Consider the following 19,802-nt stretch of genomic DNA (forward strand, 5'->3'; position numbering starts at 1 on the left):
ATGAATGCTGTGTTATACATTAAAGCTAGGTTTCCATTTTGGCCTTCAAAACTTACTTTTTCTGTCTGAAAGTAGTAGTTCCAATTAGTAGTGTAATACCAATGGGACGGCATCTTACTGTGTTTGTATAAACAGCATAATGAGGCTGATATAAGTTGCTGTAGAAAGATCAGTGAAGTGCTGTTGAACACGCTTCCTTCTTTACATCATCCTCAGCATCAATTTGAATAATAATGTAGGCCCTTAAGAAGTGTTCCTCTCAGTGGCACTGTTTTTTAAACAGAGACCCGCTGTTAGGTCTCTGAAAGTATCTGTGATGGTACAATTAGTACAAACAGCAAGGTGTGCACTAGTTAACGAAGTCCAGCAGCACCGTGGGCAGAGTACACCAGGTATATGACACGGGACATCTTCTGCAGAGCATCACTTTGTCTGTAACTCTCTGCCCATTTACTGATACTTTCATGTACTTCCATGAATCTGTGTTGGAGTGGATCCTCCACTACTGAAAAACACCCCAATTCCATGGAAATTACTGGATTTTAGGCAGCTGAGAAACCTTACAACGGCTGGAAAAAAAATGTATCTGCATATTACGGATTTATTAAGCATTCTGTTTAACAAGGCAGATGTTTTACTTAACAGGAAGCATTGCCAATCCCCGCACTCGAGGTCTGCAATACTGTCACGGCTACTTGCACAAGGGCTGGACGGGGTTTGTCACTCGTGAGCCGCCTGCCCGGCAGCGGGGCCCTGCTCCGCCATCCCTGCACCCAGCCCAGGGCCGGCGGCTCGGACCCCTTCTCACCGGCGGAGCCGCTCTCCGCGCCCGCGGGCTCGCACAGCCCTGGAACTGCCAGGGGAAAGAAGGAACGCCGTCCCCTCACGGCGCCCGCCGTCCCCTCACGGCGCCCGCCGTCCCCTCACGGCGCCCGCCGTCCCCTCACGGCGCCCGCCGTCCCCTCACGGCGCCCGCCGTCCCCTCACGGCGCCCGCCGTCCCCTCACGGCGCCCGCCCCGCGCGCTTGCCCCTCCCTCCGCCCCGCGCGCGCGCGCGCGCGCACGCGGGCGGGCGGGCTGGCGGCGGCGGCGCGGGGCGCGTGCGCAGTGCGCGGGCCCCGGCGGGCGGGCGGAGCCGAGCCGCGCCGAGCACAGCCGCGCCGCGCCGCGCCGAGCGAAGGGAGCATTGTGCGGGCGGACGGACAGCCGGACGGACGGACGCCGCGAGTCAGCGCCGAGCGTCGCGTATCCCCGCTGAGGCCGCCGCCGTCCCCTCAGCAACATGTCGGGCCGGTCGGTGCGGGCCGAGACCCGGAGCCGGGCGAAGGATGATATCAAACGGGTGATGGCGGCCATCGAGAAAGTGCGCAAATGGTGAGCGGGCCGCGCCGCGCCGGGACCCCGCGCCCGCTCCTCCTCGCCCTCCACCGCCCCCCACCCCCTTCCCGCCCCCCGCGGTGTCCCCTCACGGGGCCGGAGCCCGCCGGGCGGCCGCGGGGGGGCGGGGAGCCGGCGGCACCCAGAAGCCATTTCGCTCCTGCGAGTCACATGAAGGCGGCGGCGGCGTGTGAGGGCGAGAGGCGGCTCCATTGTGCGGCCGAGCCCCCCTCCCCGCCGACCCCCGCCGCTCCCCGCCGACCCCGGACGGCCGCGCCGCGGATCCCGGGCCGGGCCGGGCCGGGCCGGGCGGGCGGTGGGTCGGGCCCGGCTCCTCCCGCCGCCCTCCCCTACAAAGGGCCCCGAGGAGCGGGCCCGGGGGGGGCCCCGCCGCCGGGTCTGTGTGGAGCTAGAGCTCAAAAAAAGTATTTTTATTCTGTAATTATTATTTTTGAAAGCATTAAAAATACCCCTGCAAAGAGCCCAAGAGTTTTTTTTTTTATTATTAATTTATTTTACCTTTCAAGTTCCCGAGGTTTGCGCGTAAGCGGGATCGTCTCCCACAGAGGCTCCGGCGGTTGTAAATCCCGAGCGGAGCAGGAGAGAGCGCCTAATTGCCGCTGGAATTTGTTTTAAATTATATAATTAAAGGTTGTACCCCTAGTAAAATAATTCCCTTTTGTTAGGCCTTAAACGTGTTTTGACATTTTCCCGCTTTTGTCTTTTTTTTTTTTTTTTCCCCCGCTTTCTGCTTTTGTTAGAAATAACAACATGAGGTGTTTAAACAATACAGGAGAACAGTGACTGCAATGTTCTCCACAGTTGGTACAGGGTTTTCGGATGGGATAAAGAGCAGTGCCAGTGTGACTCGAGAGGGAATCTCTTTCTTCCAGCAAGTTGACTGTTCCGTAGTCTTTGTGCATGTATCTGAAAATACTTTATTTAAACATTTGAAATACACTGGGAAATCCCTTGGTTTAGTATTAATCTGCATAACTCAGCTTGTTTGAACCTGGTAAAATAAGGAGCTACTTTTATTGCAAGCTACAGCTAACGCTTCGCTTTCATTAAAAGAAAAACAAAATATAGAATTAAACGTGGTCGTTATTTGGGTGGATTGTTGCATTTAAATGGCCTTGAGCAGATGAATGGGCCCGTTGGCTTGAGCCGGACAAAGAATCGGGACGTGTGTCCAATAACGCAGGGCACGAGATGGGGATTTCAAAGAATCCAGCCATTGTGTAGGGAGCTGGAGCAGCCCGAGCACCGCAGTTCAGTTGGTTTCAGGAACTCTCTTCGACTCGGGTGGTGTTTTTAAGTGCTGTTTGCTGACTGGTGGGCTAGCTTTGAAGGGTCAGAACAATGTATAGCAATGTGACAGGACTTTTGTTCAAACAGGAGTGTTGTTGGATGTGTAGGACTGTTTTGTCTGTAGGTCTTTCATTCATGAGCGCAGCGTACTTCCTTTGAATCCTAGTTTGTGGATTTCAGAGAGGAGTAGAGGCAGAAGCTTGGCCATTCAGCAAAATGTCCAATTTTTTTTTTTTTTTTCCCTCGGCGAGGGCTCTCTGCCATCATGTTAGTTGCTATGGCTTCCTCTATAAAACAGAAATCTTACGGTATAAATAGATTTTGTACGTTTTAACCCTCATGAGAAACGATGTGCTTTAAAGGGTTGCTGTACAGGATCATGCAATGTTTCTTTTGGTTATTGATAGGAGTATTCGTATGGCTTTTTGTGCATGCATCTCACAGGTATTTGCATAAACCATTTTTCTTATTTTTAAAGGAATCGTAATTTGAAGGTGAATCTCACGATTCCCCGCTACCTGCAGTCAAGTACAGCGAGAAGTTAGCAAGAGAGATTCTCGGTCTTGTGGTTTAAATGTTTTGAGAAGACTTGGCTTGTTAAATTGAACTTTACACACTAGCAATTCCTGCATCTTCAGAAGAGCCACATAGGCAATTTCCAAGTGTGCAGTTTTATTTGCATAATAGGAGCAATTTGTTGCCATCCACAGCTCCTCCGTGGAAATGCAGCCACTGAAGATTAAAATACCTTGCATCCAACAGTTCATAGAAGAGAGTTTTCTGAGACTTGTGTGCTCGGAGTGCTGTGTGCTGAGGATGGGTAGAGGGGCAGACCGAGCTGTAAACTCTTCCGAGCGGACAGTGGCTCCGGTGTGTGCTGCCCAAAGCTTTATTGATCGCTGAAGGTGTGCAGCAGCCTTACTGTGCGGTATTGCCAAATGCCTGTACTGCCACGTCTATGAACGTGCCTATTGGAAAGCAGTTTCCATCAGTGCAGACTTTGTTCCTTATAAAATTAGTGTTCTTAGACAGTGAGCCCTTTGATGCAGGTACCCTATCTTCATGTGTGTTTGTGAACCGCCTAGCACTTGTGTTATTACTGGAACGTAGTAGTAAACAGTGAAGTTGTTACAGTTTTATCTTGTGATTAATGTAACCGTATCTCCTTTGTTTAAACAACTCTTGTGAATGAGCATCTATGTTAGAAAACATGTAGCATGTGTCTTACAGAATACATGGTTGTGTTGTGTTTGTGTGTCAGAAATGTTACATTTCTACGGCTAAGAGGGTAGTTCCACTTTTTTTAACAGTACGTATAATTTTTCTTCCAGTCTATTTTAACAAATCCTCTGAGATAAATTTATCTCAATGAATTGTTAAAGGTACCGGATTGGGTTTTGTCTTTAAAGATTGATGGGTATGTGTAGATTCTAAATGGGTCCTCAACAAGAGAGAGGCAAAAACTCTTGTGCCCTCAATCAGCATTAGAAAAATACTGGAAACACTCTTGTTTTATAAAAGTCTGATTTACTAAATGAAAGAAAATGCAGACATTTATTAAAAGACAAGTAATGGGCAGGAGGCAAGCATAAGTGGTAGGATGTCTTGGGAGGCAGTGAAATAATTTGCATGAGCATGTAGCACTGCTGAGCTTTTGGACAACTGTGCAAGCACTTAAGGATGGAAGTATGGTGTGGCTGATGGGGGATAGGTACCCTGATTTAGAAAATGCACCAGGAATGAGGAAATCTCATTGTGTTGCCTTGTCTTTGAATTGCAGTATGTTTGCAGAAGTCCTTTGACCTTTTTTTTTTTGACTCATCAAAGCCCTAATCTAGGTATAGCGATAGAGGTAAAGAAGAGATGAATCTGAACAGCTGATGGAAGTACTTACAGCAAGTGCTAAGTATTTGTTATGGCAGGGAATTGGCTGTAGAGCTAGACACCACTTGGGATGTAGCTTAAAACAAAGCATGTTGTGTAGAAGTTGAGGAGCAAAGTCACCATGGGCAGTGTTACCCGGTCCCATTGGTTAGGTTGGAGGAGAATTTCTTGACAATGCTGCTGTAGCTTTTCTGTCTCCATCCAAGACTTGCTAAAATATTTTTGTGTGGTATGTAATGCTCTGAGATTGAGCTTCTGCAGGTTTTGCTGCTCAGGCTTCCTTCTTAAAATAGGCTTTTACTCTGAAAAGTAGTTATGACATAGAACTTGTTAGCATGATGCCTTTGGAAAAAGACTGCTACTACTGGATTGCCACCCTAGTTTAGTCTGGCTACATTGGCTGTGTTTGGTTTCCTGCTAAGATTGTAGTTCAAGTAGTGGCAGTTGAAGTAAAAACATACCCGGTGTATGTGCAGGAACTGTTCTGAAGTACTGTAGTGGCCCAAACACGCTGTTGTCATGCTTGAATTACGATACGTTTTTTCTAGCTTGTGATTGTTTCTTTTTGAGCCAGGATATGCTCTCTGACTTCAGTGGAAGTTGGGTGTAAGAGGCAGAGTTTTGTCATGCATAAACCATGTTTCCCTTTACTGTAAGAAAAGGTGCTTGTTGCAATGTGGAACATAGCAGAACTTGCTTAAAAATGTGCTCGCCTGTGTAAGGTAAAAGGGGGGACTCTCATAATGCACCGTATTTAGATAAACTCGGAGAGAAGGTGTCCTTAACCATTAGTCTTTGTCCATTCACGCTACATGGTATTTTGTTGTATTTGCAGTGTGGTCAAGAAACACCATGTGTATTTGGGGCTACTTCACCTGAGTCACTATATAAACATCTACATAGCAATAGGCGTGCTGTGGAAAGCAAGCCTATGTTTCAAAGAAAGATCTTTTTTTTGTGCATCTTACAGCATCTTACACTTTTTGTGTATAATAATGGCATTTTCTTTCCCATTCCCCTTTCTCCTTTGCTTGATCCCACAGGGAGGTCATAATTCTGTGATTTTCACCAAACTCTGTTGCAATGCAAGTGAGTGTGATGTGATAAACTCAGCATTATGACGTCACTTCGTGATCATCAACAGAAGATGGGGTATGTGGGAGCAAATCCTTGTGTAAATACAGATCACTATGATAAATGATAGTCACAGTAAAAAGCCAAACAAGTGTGAAAGCCTTTCTTGAATGGTAAAATATTGGCAGTAAAGGCTTTCTGTTTCTGTGCCATCAAATGTTTCTAGCACTCATTGCTGCTGCAGAAGATGCCTTGACACTTTACATATAAGTGTAATATACACTGTTGCATTTGCTCACCGGTATATTACTTTTATACATGGAATTTGATATTCATCTTTGGAGCTTTAGTGTTACTAGACAAAATATAAATATATTTAAGAGTCTTGGGCTATTTAGAATGGGGAATTGAGTGTGTAATTGGGTAAGTTCTAGGATATTAGTATGCCTCAGGCATAAGCACTAAAGAAGTGTCGATACTCATGCTTACCCTTCGTATCCTTGGCCGTCCTTTAAATGCTGTGCCGATGCAGTTCAGAATTTAAAAATGCTTTAACGCAATTTCAGACAAATGTAAGGGTTTTTTTTCTGTTGCATTGATTAGTTTCTGAACTTACTGTAACTAAAATATTTAAGATATTTTTCAGTGTGGAAGATTAAAAGAAAAAAATATTCTTGTGTGTATTTTAAGTTTTGCCATTTTCCAGTGTTGTTACTCCTGAGTCATTCATGGAGGAGCAGGAGAGGTTTGAGACCAGAAAAAATGGGGGTTGTTTTGTAAAACTATGGAGTTTGTCAGCTAGACATGGGCAAGTAAAGTTAGTAATTGCCACATTGCCACATTTTTAGCCGGATTAGCTCTCAGGTTGATGGTGTTCCATCAACCACCTTTTCCAATCCACCAGTCAATATAGAGATCAACCTATATAGTACAACAGGGGACTGGGCAATAAAAAATATTGCCCAGTGATCGCTTAACAAAGGTGGAGTAGAGTTACAGGGGTGGAATTGTGGTCAGGGTCTTGGGATGAGTGGGTTCAACAGCAGATCCATTTTACAGGCAGGAAAACATGGAGAAACTACTTCAGGTTTCACAACAGAATAGGCACAAGAGTTTATTAATTCCTCGTTCCTACTTCGGCATTTGGTCCACCAGAATACTTTGTGCAGCATTTAGCAAAGTTACTGTTATGGGCCTCATCAGTAAATTGTCAGTTCTAACTAAATGAAAAGGAAAGTCCCCGGTCAACGGGTTGGGATGGTGTCTTTGCACAAAAAAAAAGTGAGTGTTCAGAGTAGAGGTGGTTTTGGGGGTTTGGGGATTTTCTTGTTTGTTTGGTTTGGGTTTTGGTTTAAAATGGAAAGGCAGTAAATATTACAGATAATATTCAAAGCTTTATTTGCAATAAGCGTCTTCAATCCTATTTTACCCTGTTGATCTTAAATGTCTGAAAGTCATTATGTTTCTTTGTTAACAAATTTGTGTTTGTGCTGCCAATGATTTTGTGAAGTTTTAGGGGAGGTTATCTTCTTTTTTCTTATTAATACTTTTATGGTCTTAAACCTTCAATATTGTGAATGCTTACACATGTAAAATATTTGAATAATAGCAGTGTGATGTTGGGTTTTCTTTTTAGCCATAAGTGTATGCAGGACTGGGATGTTGGTGTACTTCCATCACAAAATATCCTTATTCCCATTGTTGTCTGAATTACTATGTATTGAATTCAGTAAAAAAATCCCTGTAGTTGAGGGTTATCAGAACTTAGTGTGGTACTTAAGAAGCTCAAAAGAATTCAAATGTCAGGGCTAACTTTAATACTAGAAGGAAAAAGTTACTAATATAGGTTTCCTCCTGTGTTCTACAGTCTGTCCAGTGAAGATGCTGTGTGAGGCTGCTTTGAGATGCTAACAGGTATCTTGAACTTTTGGTTTTCCAGTGCAGCATCTCTAAGTAATATTTTGCTGTAGGAAAAGACTAAAATCTTGATTTTTTTTTAAAAAGCATTTATTCACCTCTCCCCACACCTAAAACAAAACCTGAGCTGGTTTTATTTCCATAATTTCAAAGGTTTTCCTAAGTAGAAATAAGTTTAGTTTGTCTTGTATCCTTAAAATATTTATATATATCATGATCATCTCTTCACAATTGCGTATGCTCTCATTATTGACATGCCCTCATCTCCACTGTCATTTTTATCACATCTAGCAGTAGAGCTCCAAATGAGAGTAAAATTGGGGTTTGACATACTTTAGCCATCTAGCATATCCAAATGGATGTATATAAACACACTGAGGAAAAACTGTGCTCCAGGAAAAGTAGTGGGAACAAGATGAATTTGTTTTGTACTTTTTAATTAAAATATCCTTGTGGACAGATCCAAAACTTATCAAATTGCCATATATAGCTTTTTTTTTTTTTTTAAACAGGAAAGTATCTCCTCTAAAGAGAAAAAAATAAGATTGGCTTTAGTAGCTAAAACAAATAGTCAGGAGGATGTTTATGGCACTTGTACAATGTGGCTGCTTTTGATTCTGGAAGCCCTTTCTAAAAATGGAGCTATCACATACATATATATATATATATTTGGAGTCACATCCAGCTTCTCCCATCCTGCAAAGAACATTTTTTTTTTTTTTTTTTTTAATTTAACTGGATCCCAAATCTATTATTTCGAAGTGCTTTCAAAAAAAGAAAGATGCTTGAGATCTCATGCCAAATTAATTTCAGATGTTCCTGAATATTTAATGGAATTGGTCTTTGTTGTTAACTTTTAATCGATCCATTTGCAGAGCAGCTATATTACAAACCCAGGAACCAGCAGTGGTAATCTGTGACCTGAAAAATGATCACAGAAATGCGATGAAATTTCTCTGGCATTGTGGACCTTCTTTTAATATTCTGATATAAAGAGCTTAAGGAATTCATCCCTTAACTAAGTGTTCAGCATCCTTTCCATCTCTGCACTCTGTGACTGCGTGACCCCCTAATGTAGTGATGCCCTCCAGCCAGATTTCCTTCACAGTTTGTCAATGTCACGACTTCATGGCTGGCTGGCAGGGGTCTGTGCAGACTGCCGTAGGTCATGCTTTTCCCCTCTCTGGTAGGCTCAGCCTTTCCTTTCCAAGAGAGCTGGGCTCTCCAGAGTCTGAATTCTGCATCACGGCACATATTGCTACCAATAAGGCTGTTGGTTCCAAGGCTGGAATTTCAGAGCTGTCTGACAGGAGTGTTGAGTGAACGTTAAATTGCTAGCAGCAAATTTCTACCCAGAAATCAACCTCAGATGGTCAAAATACATTTAGATTTGTAATACCATTAAACAGCTTCATGACAACCAAAACGTGCTGGTCTGTCTGAAACCTCTTCTGCTCTCTAGAAACTTAAGTGAAAATTGTAGGCATTATATCTGCATTTTCAATAGCTATTCTTAACTGTATCTTTAATCCAGATCTTATTACTGCTACTGCAGTTACTCACCTAGTCAAGTAACAGCCCTGAGAAATCTGGAGGTTAGCAGTGCTCTAACAAGTTTGTGAAATGCAAAGAACAATTTGCACAATGCAGTACTAAAGACGATGTAATAGAGATCATCCTACTTAATAGCCTATTTAAATCCTTGACAACTTACAATAGTAGATGGCTTTCTTTTGAATCTGAAGTTTAACTTTAACTTCTCCTGCATTGTAATTTTATAGGGAGAAGAAGTGGGTGACAGTTGGCGACACATCCCTAAGGATTTACAAATGGGTACCAGTAACAGAGCCTAAAGTCGATGATGTAAGTATCCTGCAGATGTCTTGCTTTTTTCAAGATGTTCAAGGAAACATCATGTTCAGGGAAAGCTGAAAGAAATATGCTCACGATTCTTTGAGCCTTTAAGCCAAGACTGATGTGAGTCTTGCAACCATTTGACTGGAAGAGCTCTAGGGAGATGCTGATCTCTTCAGAAGGTGATGTTGGTGGTTCAGTGGGTGGCAGTCTTTCCAGAGTCGACTTGGGTGGATTCTCAGATAACTGTTAAACAGTTGGCTTGAAACTGATTTTTGAAACCTTTTTCTAACATAGTGATCGGGAGGTGGGGAGGGAAACCTAAGACATCCATTACTTTTTCCCTCTTTCTGCCTGATGCTTTAAAGGAAAGTAGCTGGTTTGGAACTGTGTGGAGAATGTATTCTATCTGTGCATCTCTGCTGTTTTGCTCAAAATAGGTGCAAAACACTGAAATAAGGGTAGGAAAATCCTGTGGAACGGAGATCACTTGTATTAAGATGTCCAGCCCAAGCACTGCAGCAGACGTGCTTCTATTGTAATGTGGGTTTTCTCTTGGTAAATGTTTTGTGTATGAATCATGTTTATGTTCTTAGTGTGCACTGTTCATGTGCCATGATACAATTATGTGGTGTAAAAATCGAAGTTGATAGGGCTTAAAAATAGTTTTTCAAAATGAAAATTGCTCTCACTTTATAATGTGAAATATTGTTATAGAGAGAAAACTAGAACATGGTGCCACAGTAAATTAACGATACAATAGAATGTGTATCCTGAGTTTGGTATTCCTTCCTTGGGCTGTCATGTGCTTTTACTTTATTTGAAATATGAGTTAAGACCTATGTGGAAGAAAACTACTATGTTAATAAATGTGTAAAATGATGGTTTTTTAGACAAGACAATGTCATGGTCTTGTCTTATTCAAAGTCCAAACTCAAGACCTATTTTTGATTGGTGTTATTTTAACAGTTTCTTTATTTCTGTACTTTTGGTTGTACCACAGATTTCCATGACTGTCAGACTTGTGGTAAGCCTCTTGTGTTCTTCCAGTGCTTGAGCAGCATCTCTGAAGTAACCCCTTGTGAATTGGGAAACCTTTCCTGGGTTCTTTACAGAAACTTGTTCATTCTTTCTAGTTGTCAAATGTTTGGTCTTGGTTTTATTATTTGTAATACTAGGGGGAAAAAGCTGTGCTATCTGTGTGTGAGAGAGAGAGAGAGATTTAGGATATTTAGGCTTGCTGCTTCTGAAATTTGTTTTCCCACAGTTAAGGTATGCCTGCAAGATGGGTACCATGGAACTTTGAACAGAATTTCTAGGGAGTTTCTGGATGAATTTTCAAGGTGACTGTACCTGAAGTCAGATTCTCTGTTAAGAAGAATGGCTTTGTATAACGGTCTCTATGTGCAGAGTTTAATTTTATTCTTTGAGCTGTCATCTTTAGATTTAAGCTCCAGATTTGCTGAAATTGGGACACTTGTTGAAGACCAGTTACCTTAGTGTCCTACAGTCACGTTCTGTTCATTACAAGTAGAGGCCGTTGTGCAGCTGCACTTGTTGCAGGCTTGATGTCTTAAGGTTTCTGTCTTTTTGCTTTGGAAGTTCTCACAATTAAAACAAGTGCATATATTTTAAAAATAAATATCAGGTAGGGGTCATCTTGGCTATTTAATTTTGTTGTGGACATCCTTTTATATCTAATTTCATCCACCTTTGAAGGAGCAGACAGTATACTTGCTTTTTACTAGACTGAGACAATGGGATCTTTTTTACTGCTTCATGTTTCAAATGGAAGTTGTCTTTGATTTTAGAGAACACAGATTAGATTACTTCCCCTCCTCACATGTTGTTCCTAAGACCCTTTGACATTTCTTTGAACTAGAATTAGCTAGGCTCTTTCCTCCTACTAGTTTTGGAAGGCGGTTGGAGAACCTCACCACTTTGATGGTTAAACCTTTTAAAAATATAACTTTGCAGCTTAAATTGCTTGCAGTCATTTTTCAATATTTCTCTTGTGGGAAAAGTATCCTTTTTACCTTTAAAAAAAACCAAACAAACCCAAACCTGAGAGAGATTATGTCCACTCTGAACTTTCATTTTGCAAAGATAAAGAAGTCCATGTGCTTTCACCTCTGTTTCACATATTAGGGAATAAAATCTGGCTTTTCTGAAGTAAAAATACAATTTAAAAATAAGCCTAATAATCTGTTTAAAATAGAGGGAAAAGTCTTGCCAGATACCACTTGTTGAATTTCTTCTGCAGTCTTAGACAATATTTGATTGTGGTTTAATTCCCTCATTGGAGGACATTGTCTTATCTGAATGGATGGGTTGCCGAGTGTTCTTCCTAGAGTCAGGCTTTTAATTGTCTTCTCAGCGGGCACGCAGGATCCTCCAAAAGCAGTGCAGCTGGCTCTTTCTCCTATGAGACTGATTACGTCACCTCTTAATTGAAAATGCTGCATCCTTTAGCAGACTCAGATTTTCCACGTGACAGATGCTACTCTTCCTTTGTTTTAATGCTTGCAGTCCATACTGTTGTTCGGTCATGAGCATGTTGTGACCTATTGTTCATGTAGGACTGTCTTGCTTATGCTCTTTGTTTTAGGCCAATCTGATTTTTCTTAATCCATCTTTTAGTTTTAATGAAGAAACAGCATTAGTTGTAGAGAAGGAGGAGGTCTCTGCAGTGTTGGTCATTGAGAAAGAGGTAAACAGCTGTCTCTTTAGTGTTAAAATTCTAGATTTGTTATCATTCCTGTTGTGCATGCATGCCTATTGTCTACGTGTATTCTACAAGCTTTCTGATGTGAAAGGGAGAATGTATTGAGTTTTGTAGCGGCGTGTTGATGTGCATAAACCCTGCAGTGAGCGGAGTTACAAGCTGAGAAATAGGGTAGTTTCATGAATCTTAGCCCTGCCTCTGATCAGCAATGTTCTTCCCTTTCCCTGGTGTAGCAGAGATTCTTTTGACCTTGCTTTTGTAGCTCTTTGGACTGAGTACAGAGTTAGCAGCCAGCACCTCCTAAGTTCTCCGACTCAGTTTTTAAGTGCTAACCGGTACTAGAAATTCTGGGTAAAAACCTGTATATCCTAGTGTTTTGTGTCATGGAGAATACAAATAGAAAAACAGCCCTGCAGTTACTGGGACTAATGCATTATTAATAATGTCAGTTATTATTACATTGGCTTTATTTCTCACTTGAGATTAAGAGAGATGCTTACTGAAGTAACGAGTGGGAAGGGTTTTACGTTGCAACATGGATTTCTCTTCATGGTGATAGTCTCATTTGTTTGTGGTGCCTTTTGTTTTTCAGAAAAATAAGAATAAGAAAAAAGGCAAAGATGAAAAATGTGGCTCTGAAGTGACTACTCCAGAGAACAGCTCCTCTCCAGGGATGATGGACATGCACGGTGAGTGGGAGAAGGTCAGCCCCAATTACCCTATTACACTGCTGTGAAAGTACAAGCTAACAGTGTCAAATTCTCTGTCGCTCAGATGTATGGACAGCGTGATTGAGTCAGTGAAAACAGCATCAGATACTCATTTGGTACCTTGGACTTCTCTTCTGTATATGTACTAATGGTTGTTTAAATACCATTTTTATTTGGGCTCTGTGTGGGGAAAAAAGTGTTAGTGGAGCTAAATATGAAAATAAAAATAGAAATCTACCATTCAAATACTATACTCAGGTGAAGTAGTAATTTTGTTGAGTTTGCTACTTGAAGAACTGAAAGACCCCCAAAGCCTCAGTGGCACCTGCTATAATTTGTGCAGATTTTGTGCAGGTACTTTCTAACTCTGTAGGTCATTCAGGTCAAAAGAATGCTGCAAGAGTCAAGAAAGTGAGCTCTGGTTCTGTGGTGTCTTCCTTCTGCTTCAGCCTGATGAAATAACTGGTTACATTTTTTTGCTTGCCAGTCAGGCATTATTAGGTCAATTTTTTTTAATTTTAATTTTTTTTAAAGTGTGAACTGTTGAGTGTTAACCTGGTGTTTATTACAGAGGAGCTTGAACAGCTCAGCTCTGTGTCAATTTTGTACTTTCTAGGTATTTGGATAAAAATTACGTCTGAGAATGCAGCGCTATTTGAGCAGATAAGAGGAGATCACTTTTTAGTGGGTTGTAAATTTTTCATTTCAGTTTTATTTGCATTTGTATTGCCTCCTGGTTGGTTTTTGCAGTGTTTGCAGCAAGTATGGTCTTGCAATGTAAGGACTGAGCAGGATTTTCACAGATCTGGATTAATTTTTCATCTGTTTCAAACTTCTTGGCTTTTGCCGTGGTCAGATCATTTAATTTTCTTCAAATCTTGTTTCTCCGATCCATGAAGTGAATATACTACTTGTTTTTTTTTATCATATATCACTTGTGGTTTTAAGACATACTGTACAATTTCATGATAAACTTAATCTGATCTGAAGCTGCTCTGAAAAGAGATGGTCCTATCACCAGCTATGTGTTTCTGAAGTCCTCTGGATGTAATGATTGTACAGCTGCAGAGGGAGGTAGATTGACTTGCATGCTAGCAGTTTAACAAATGTTTTGCTGGGTTAGTTTTCTTTAGGGAGCAGGAGCTTCCCTCTTGGTTACCCATGGTTGTTAGACTGGCTTAAAGATTACAGGAAGTTGCACCCCACTGCTATTCATAAAGTATTAGCTGAGATACTTAAACCACTGTCATTGGTTTTCACAGGAAGAGGGTACAGGCACAATATTTCCTGTTAACTACAGAGACACGATCTGTGCTACAGAAAGTTACTGTGATCCCAGGCTAGAGAATATTCTGGACAATTACCACTTAGAAACTATTGATATTGGGACTGGATGATTCGTTGTACCCTGATGGGGTTTTGCTGGGTTTTTGGGGGATTTTTTTTTTTTTTTTGACCTTCGGGACACACTTCAAAAACTGTCTGCTCATCTGAACATTGTAGTGATGGGTATTTGTAAATCTGCAGCATGAACACTTAATTAGCCCAGTGTTATATGAACTACAAAATGAGACTGTCGCTTCAGTTGATCTGGGTTACTCCTATTAAAAAATTCTGGGTTCTTTTGGAAGAGATCTGAGTAAAACGCTCTTGGTTTTATTGTATAGTATTAGTTAGGGCACCTTTTTTTAAGTTTTCTGATTTTTAGTAACTGCTAGAAAACTCCTGTATTACAGCATAGGCTGCAAGGGCAAAAATCGTGGTGGTGTGGAAAAAAGTTAAACATCGTGTTAGTTTAAATGCTTGGACTTGATCCCTGTGTTATCAGGGAATAATAGAGGAAAAATATGGAAGAATTAAGGTGTGGGGTTTATCTTGTCAGATTAGATTTTCTTGATTTTTAACTCTTTTGTTAACAGATGACAATAGCAACCAGAGTTCGATAGCTGATGCTTCTCCAATAAAACAAGAAAACAGTAGTAATTCAAGTCCAGCACCAGAACAGAACTTGGCAACACAACCAGACGGCACTGAAGTAAAATCTGACGAAACTCAGACAGAAGCAAAGGAGCAGCCTGGTTCAGAAGGTAAGCTGAAAAGACCATCTTCAAAGCCAAACAAAAAATGTTATCCTTTAGTCTGCCATTTGTTTGCTTATCCATTTTAAGAACTGAATAATAACAATCTGAAAGAAATGGTTTCTGAATTCTCAGCACTTGTGTGAAAATGGGCCATAATCTCTCTGGCCTAACAGTGATCCTTCATACAGCTGGAAAGGTTAGATTGACATTCAGGGTCTTTTCAGAGAGGAAACAAACAAAATACTTCTCTTACTGTTGTCGTCGTCTCAGTCTTGAAAAAAGAAATAATTTAAAGTAATCTTTAAAATGGCTGCTACTATGTAATCATACAAATCCTGGAAAGTATTACTCTGTAGATCTGTGAATGTTCATTATCTAGTGTAAAAGTAAAATAGAGGTGAGATACCTCGAAATTATTTCTTTAATTGTGTAAACTGTAATGTAAGCTCTCTTTTTTTCTTACCCCTGCTAGTTATTTATTCAAAAGCTAGCTCTGAATTCTGTCCCTAATTTTCTAAAAGTGTTACAGTATTGTACTGCAGTTGTGCACAGATTAAAAATACATGTGGGTTAAGAGATTGTTCTGATCCTCACTCTTTAAATGGTATTTGGGGTAATTGAAACGTGCTCTGTATTTATATTCTTGCAAAGATAACTTTCTTCATCCTATTATAACAGATAAAAGACGTCCTTAACACTATTCTAATGATTTGGGTGCAGAATTCTTCCCATAGCAAAGCGATTAAATTGTGCCCTCCTGATTTAGTTCTTAGCTCAGTAGATCCACTAACCCATTTAAATTTAGAGCTTTTATCTTGGTAATACCAGAATAGTTAAGTATGTTAAATGTTGTCGTTGCTAAATGGGGTTCAAATTTGACAACTAAATCATCACCAAATTGAAATAAATCATAACGCCATATCCTTCAAAGAAAAATCTCAACTAGCATATTTGGTCACGGTAAACAGTAAGGATTTACTCCTAGGTCTAATATTGTCTGAACCGGCTTGTGTGAAGTTGTTACATAGCATACATGCTCCCCTGACTAAATTTAGGTTCTGGGAAAATCATACCAAGTTCTCTGGATTAGTTCCAGAACCAGTTACTGTAAAATGAAAATGAGAAGTAATGGCAAAAAATACCCATTATTAATGTGTATTTTTTTCTGTCGGTTATATGCAGTGTTTAAAAACTTATTAAATAATTATTTATCTACCGAAGTGTTATGATTGGTCAAACCGCTGGAATTGTAACATTGTACAAGGTCATTAACGTATCCAGTTGAATATCTATCTCATGTTACTACACTGAAATCAGGGAAGTTCCCTAAAGCTAAGGGACAGTTTGGGTGGTCGGGAATGCCTAATGTGGACTTCTTTTTTTTTAAAAAAAAAAAAAAAAAAAAAAAAAAAAAAAGGTGCATTCAAAACATTTTGCTGTGCAAACAAGTAACTGCAGGTGTGGAGTGACTGGTAGCTGTCAGCAGCAGCTGGAAGAGAACACAGCAGCTACGAGCTGTCTATTGTGGAAGTTGCTCTAGGTGTGTTTTTGTCATGGGGAGATGGGCACATCACAGAGCGCTCCTTAGCTCAAGTTGCGATATGTGCTGAGAACATACACAGCAGAAATTGAAATTCCTTCTGACCCTTGGGACATGTTTCTTTATCAGTATGAACATGCTTTTCTGGTGAGACACGGAAAGGAAGATGATTCTTTCCGGGTTTGCTGAATATGATCTTTGAGACTGCTCACCATAGGCATCACTTTAGCTTGAATTCAGTCAGAGAAACTTTCAGAAATGCTTGTGATGCTTTTTGTAGAGTACACCACAAAAATATCCATTATTCGCTGGTTATGTCATCTTCGTTAACCACAGTTGTCAAAAAAATTATTTGATCTTGTGTTTCTCTTCATCTAGAATAAATGTGTATATATATGCTTCTTGGGTCAGGGACCAGTGGAGAGATCCATTTTATAAAACTTGGCGCCACGCATACTTCTGAGAATTCATTCAAGTCAAAAAGGATTTTTAAATGAGGTGAAGGAAAGAATGTGTTCCAGTCCTTACACTGTTCTTGATGTGGATACTGAAATAAATATAACTGACCTTTTACAAACAAAGGGATTTGGTTTTGGGTGGTTTATTCTTTTTGTTGCTGAGTCTCTGCTTCTAGACATACTGTGTTAAACTTGAGGGAATCTTTAACCTGTAAAGACATTTTAAGTGCCCCAGTCCTCTCTTCAAGTGAATGGGTGCTTAAACCCTGAGTCCTCTGTAAGTCTTGCTTTGAGAGAGAGAGAAGGGTTTTATTGGGGGGAAAAAAAACCACAAACCAAACAAACAAACAAAAAAACCAAACAAACAACCCAAACCCACAAAACTCCACAACAAAACCAAACCACCCCAAAACATGAAAATTGGAAGCAGGTAAGAGCTATAAGAAGCTGGAAGACTTCTCCATAAGTACGCACCAGAATGAAAAATTCTACAGCCTTAATGGTTAAGAAATTCTAAATTTTATCTTAAAAGTAGTATCAAGCAAAAAAGTGGATTTTAAACATATGGCTGGATTTTGATTCAGATAACTTTATTCTCTCTCCTTAGCTACACGCTTTTAGATCCATTAGTTATCACAGTTCAGCACGTGTTGTAGCTGCCTTTTACTTCTGGTTTGAAGGAAGTTTCCTTTGCGAACAGCCCCTTTGCAAAGTTTGTGTTGAAACTTGTTTGCTAATGCCATTGGCATAGTTCTGTTCGAGGGTGTGCGGGAGCTGAGCTCCCTCTAGGGACTGAGTCCGGCAGTTGTACACTGCTGGCAGCGTGAAGGTGCGGGTCTTCTGGCAGCAGCTGGTGGTTGTGGTCCTGGAGTTTGAGCTTAATTCATTATATTCATACAGTTATGTGTGTTATCATTAATGGTTACACGTGGGTGAAATTTATGTTTATTTATGGGATGTTGCTAATGAGGAGACGTCCTAAAAGCTCCTGCTGAATGCTTTCATTTGTTTGTTTAAAATTATTTCTTGACATTTCAGATACCTCCGATGAACAGAATTCACAGTCTTCAATGGAAAATTCGATGAATAGTTCAGAGAAAGCAGAAATTCAGTCCTCTGGAGAAAATGATATAATTACAGAGGCATCTAAAAACTCTCAGGTAACTTTAAACGCAAAAGGCTAATTACTTGGAATTTGGAAAAGAGTATTTTTACCAAAAAGCAAATGTAAGGAGGCCAGTTTTGTATTTAGACTCATTTCCAAAGGTGATGACAGTAAAGCAGCCTGTAGAATGTTAAATGTACGTGTACCTGGTTTTGTGGTGAATTTGATTGGCTTCTTGCATTTCACATAATTTGAACAGTAAGACTAGATTGGTCTGACTTACTTTTCCGTTTCCTAAACCAGTCTGTGTAAGTTTTGTAAGACAATATTAAAATTTCATGTTAATAAATTGCTTGGATCTAACCTACTAGACAGGCCCCTTTGAGGACCATTCAGAAATAAAATGCCTTCTATAAAAGTAAATACATATAGCAGTTAGGAAAGGTAATTTTCGATTCAGTGGATGAGGTGTTTGATTGTTTACTCACCGGTATCCTGAAAAATTCTGGGTGGGTGGGAGGAAGAAATTGTCCTTGTAGTTGTCCCCCTCACGCCGAGATCCTCAGGCAGAGCACTCGTCCACTGGTTTTCCTTGTGGGTGGTTGGTTTGTTTCCGTGCACACTTTGTGCTTTCCAAACCTTGCGTGTTCTGTCCTGTAGAGATTGCTTTGGCGACAGCAGGAGAAAACGCGTGTGCACTGGGCGTGGGTTGTGCTCAAGTGTGGGACTGAGGGAAGTCCGGGTGTAACCGTGCATCAAGGCTGTCGCCTGGAATAGTCACTGTGGTTTCTAGCCCGGAACTAGAATTTTGTCCTTTGTCAGTAGATGACAAGAAGTGTAAAGATGTTGAGGTAAGATGTGAGTAGAGGAGTGATTTCAGGAAGCAAAGACACTTGGTTACGTCATTCTTGTATCCAGGGATGCTTTGTATTTTACGAATGACACACCAGGGAATTTGTTCATGCTTTTTGTTTGATGTTTATGGCGCTTGAAATTCAGTGCAATGGTAACATGGTTGTTTTTCTTTTTCTCCCCTGATTAAGGACTCTGAAGGAGTGCCACCTTCTAAAAAGATGAAAGTAGAGGCTTCCCAACAAAATGTTGAAGAGATTTAGACTATAGATTTTTCTGGTCAGTTTTTATGTAAGGTACATCAGTGGGCTTAATTATAGAACAACCTTACTTAAGCATCTTCTCTTGGATGAGGACAGAACTCCTAACTTTTCAAGTTACCAAGCAAAAATCCAAGAAAGCCTAACAAAGGTTTAACTTCTCAGACACTGAAAACTTTTTCCTGTGAAACAAACATTGAGAACTTTTAAGTTACTGTCTCTGAAATGGTTGGAGTAAACAACTCAGGAGGGGTCTACGCACTGTTTCTAAAGTCAAAATTACAATTATGTTGCTGCTGTATTTTTTTTTTTCATTTCTCTATTTAACATTGTAAGATATTTAAGGATGGTACAGGTCAGGTATTAGCTTTCATGTGAAGTTCATTGTTCTGGCGTGATGTCTGCTTTTGTTTTGTGCCTTGTGTTCTGAAAACAGTGCTAACTTTTAAAAGTTGTTTTGCAACTGTCTCCTTTGCAAAGTGGCCTATGTTTGTATAATGCCATGTAGTAAGGCTTTTTCTTTTTCTTTTTTTCCTTTTTTGTTTGGGGTTTTTGTTCTGTTTTTAATTTTTAAATCCCTGGTGCTTAAATTTTTAACAAATACAGATCAGGAAGCCATTTTCACTCTTGGAGTCCAAGGAGAAAAAGGAGCTT

The 19,802-nt window shown here is 40.6% G+C and overlaps 1 protein-coding gene across 1 annotated transcript; it reads left to right on the top strand.

The window, feature by feature from the left end:
* Positions 1 to 1,184: 1,184 nt before the first annotated feature.
* BCL7A (BAF chromatin remodeling complex subunit BCL7A) lies at positions 1,185 to 19,151 on the top strand (the record flags this gene model as incomplete). Its single annotated transcript, XM_082491871.1, has 6 exons — positions 1,185 to 1,374; positions 9,345 to 9,426; positions 12,735 to 12,831; positions 14,772 to 14,939; positions 17,970 to 18,091; positions 19,080 to 19,151. Exons 1-6 carry the CDS (start codon positions 1,283 to 1,285, stop codon positions 19,149 to 19,151), a joined length of 633 nt encoding a protein of 210 aa, XP_082347997.1. The 5' UTR covers positions 1,185 to 1,282.
* Positions 19,152 to 19,802: the final 651 nt, after the last annotated feature.

The sequence above is a fragment of the Vanellus vanellus genome, assembly GCF_965231255.1.
Source record: "Vanellus vanellus genome assembly, chromosome: 16".
In the NCBI taxonomy this organism is placed as follows: domain Eukaryota; kingdom Metazoa; phylum Chordata; class Aves; order Charadriiformes; family Charadriidae; genus Vanellus; species Vanellus vanellus.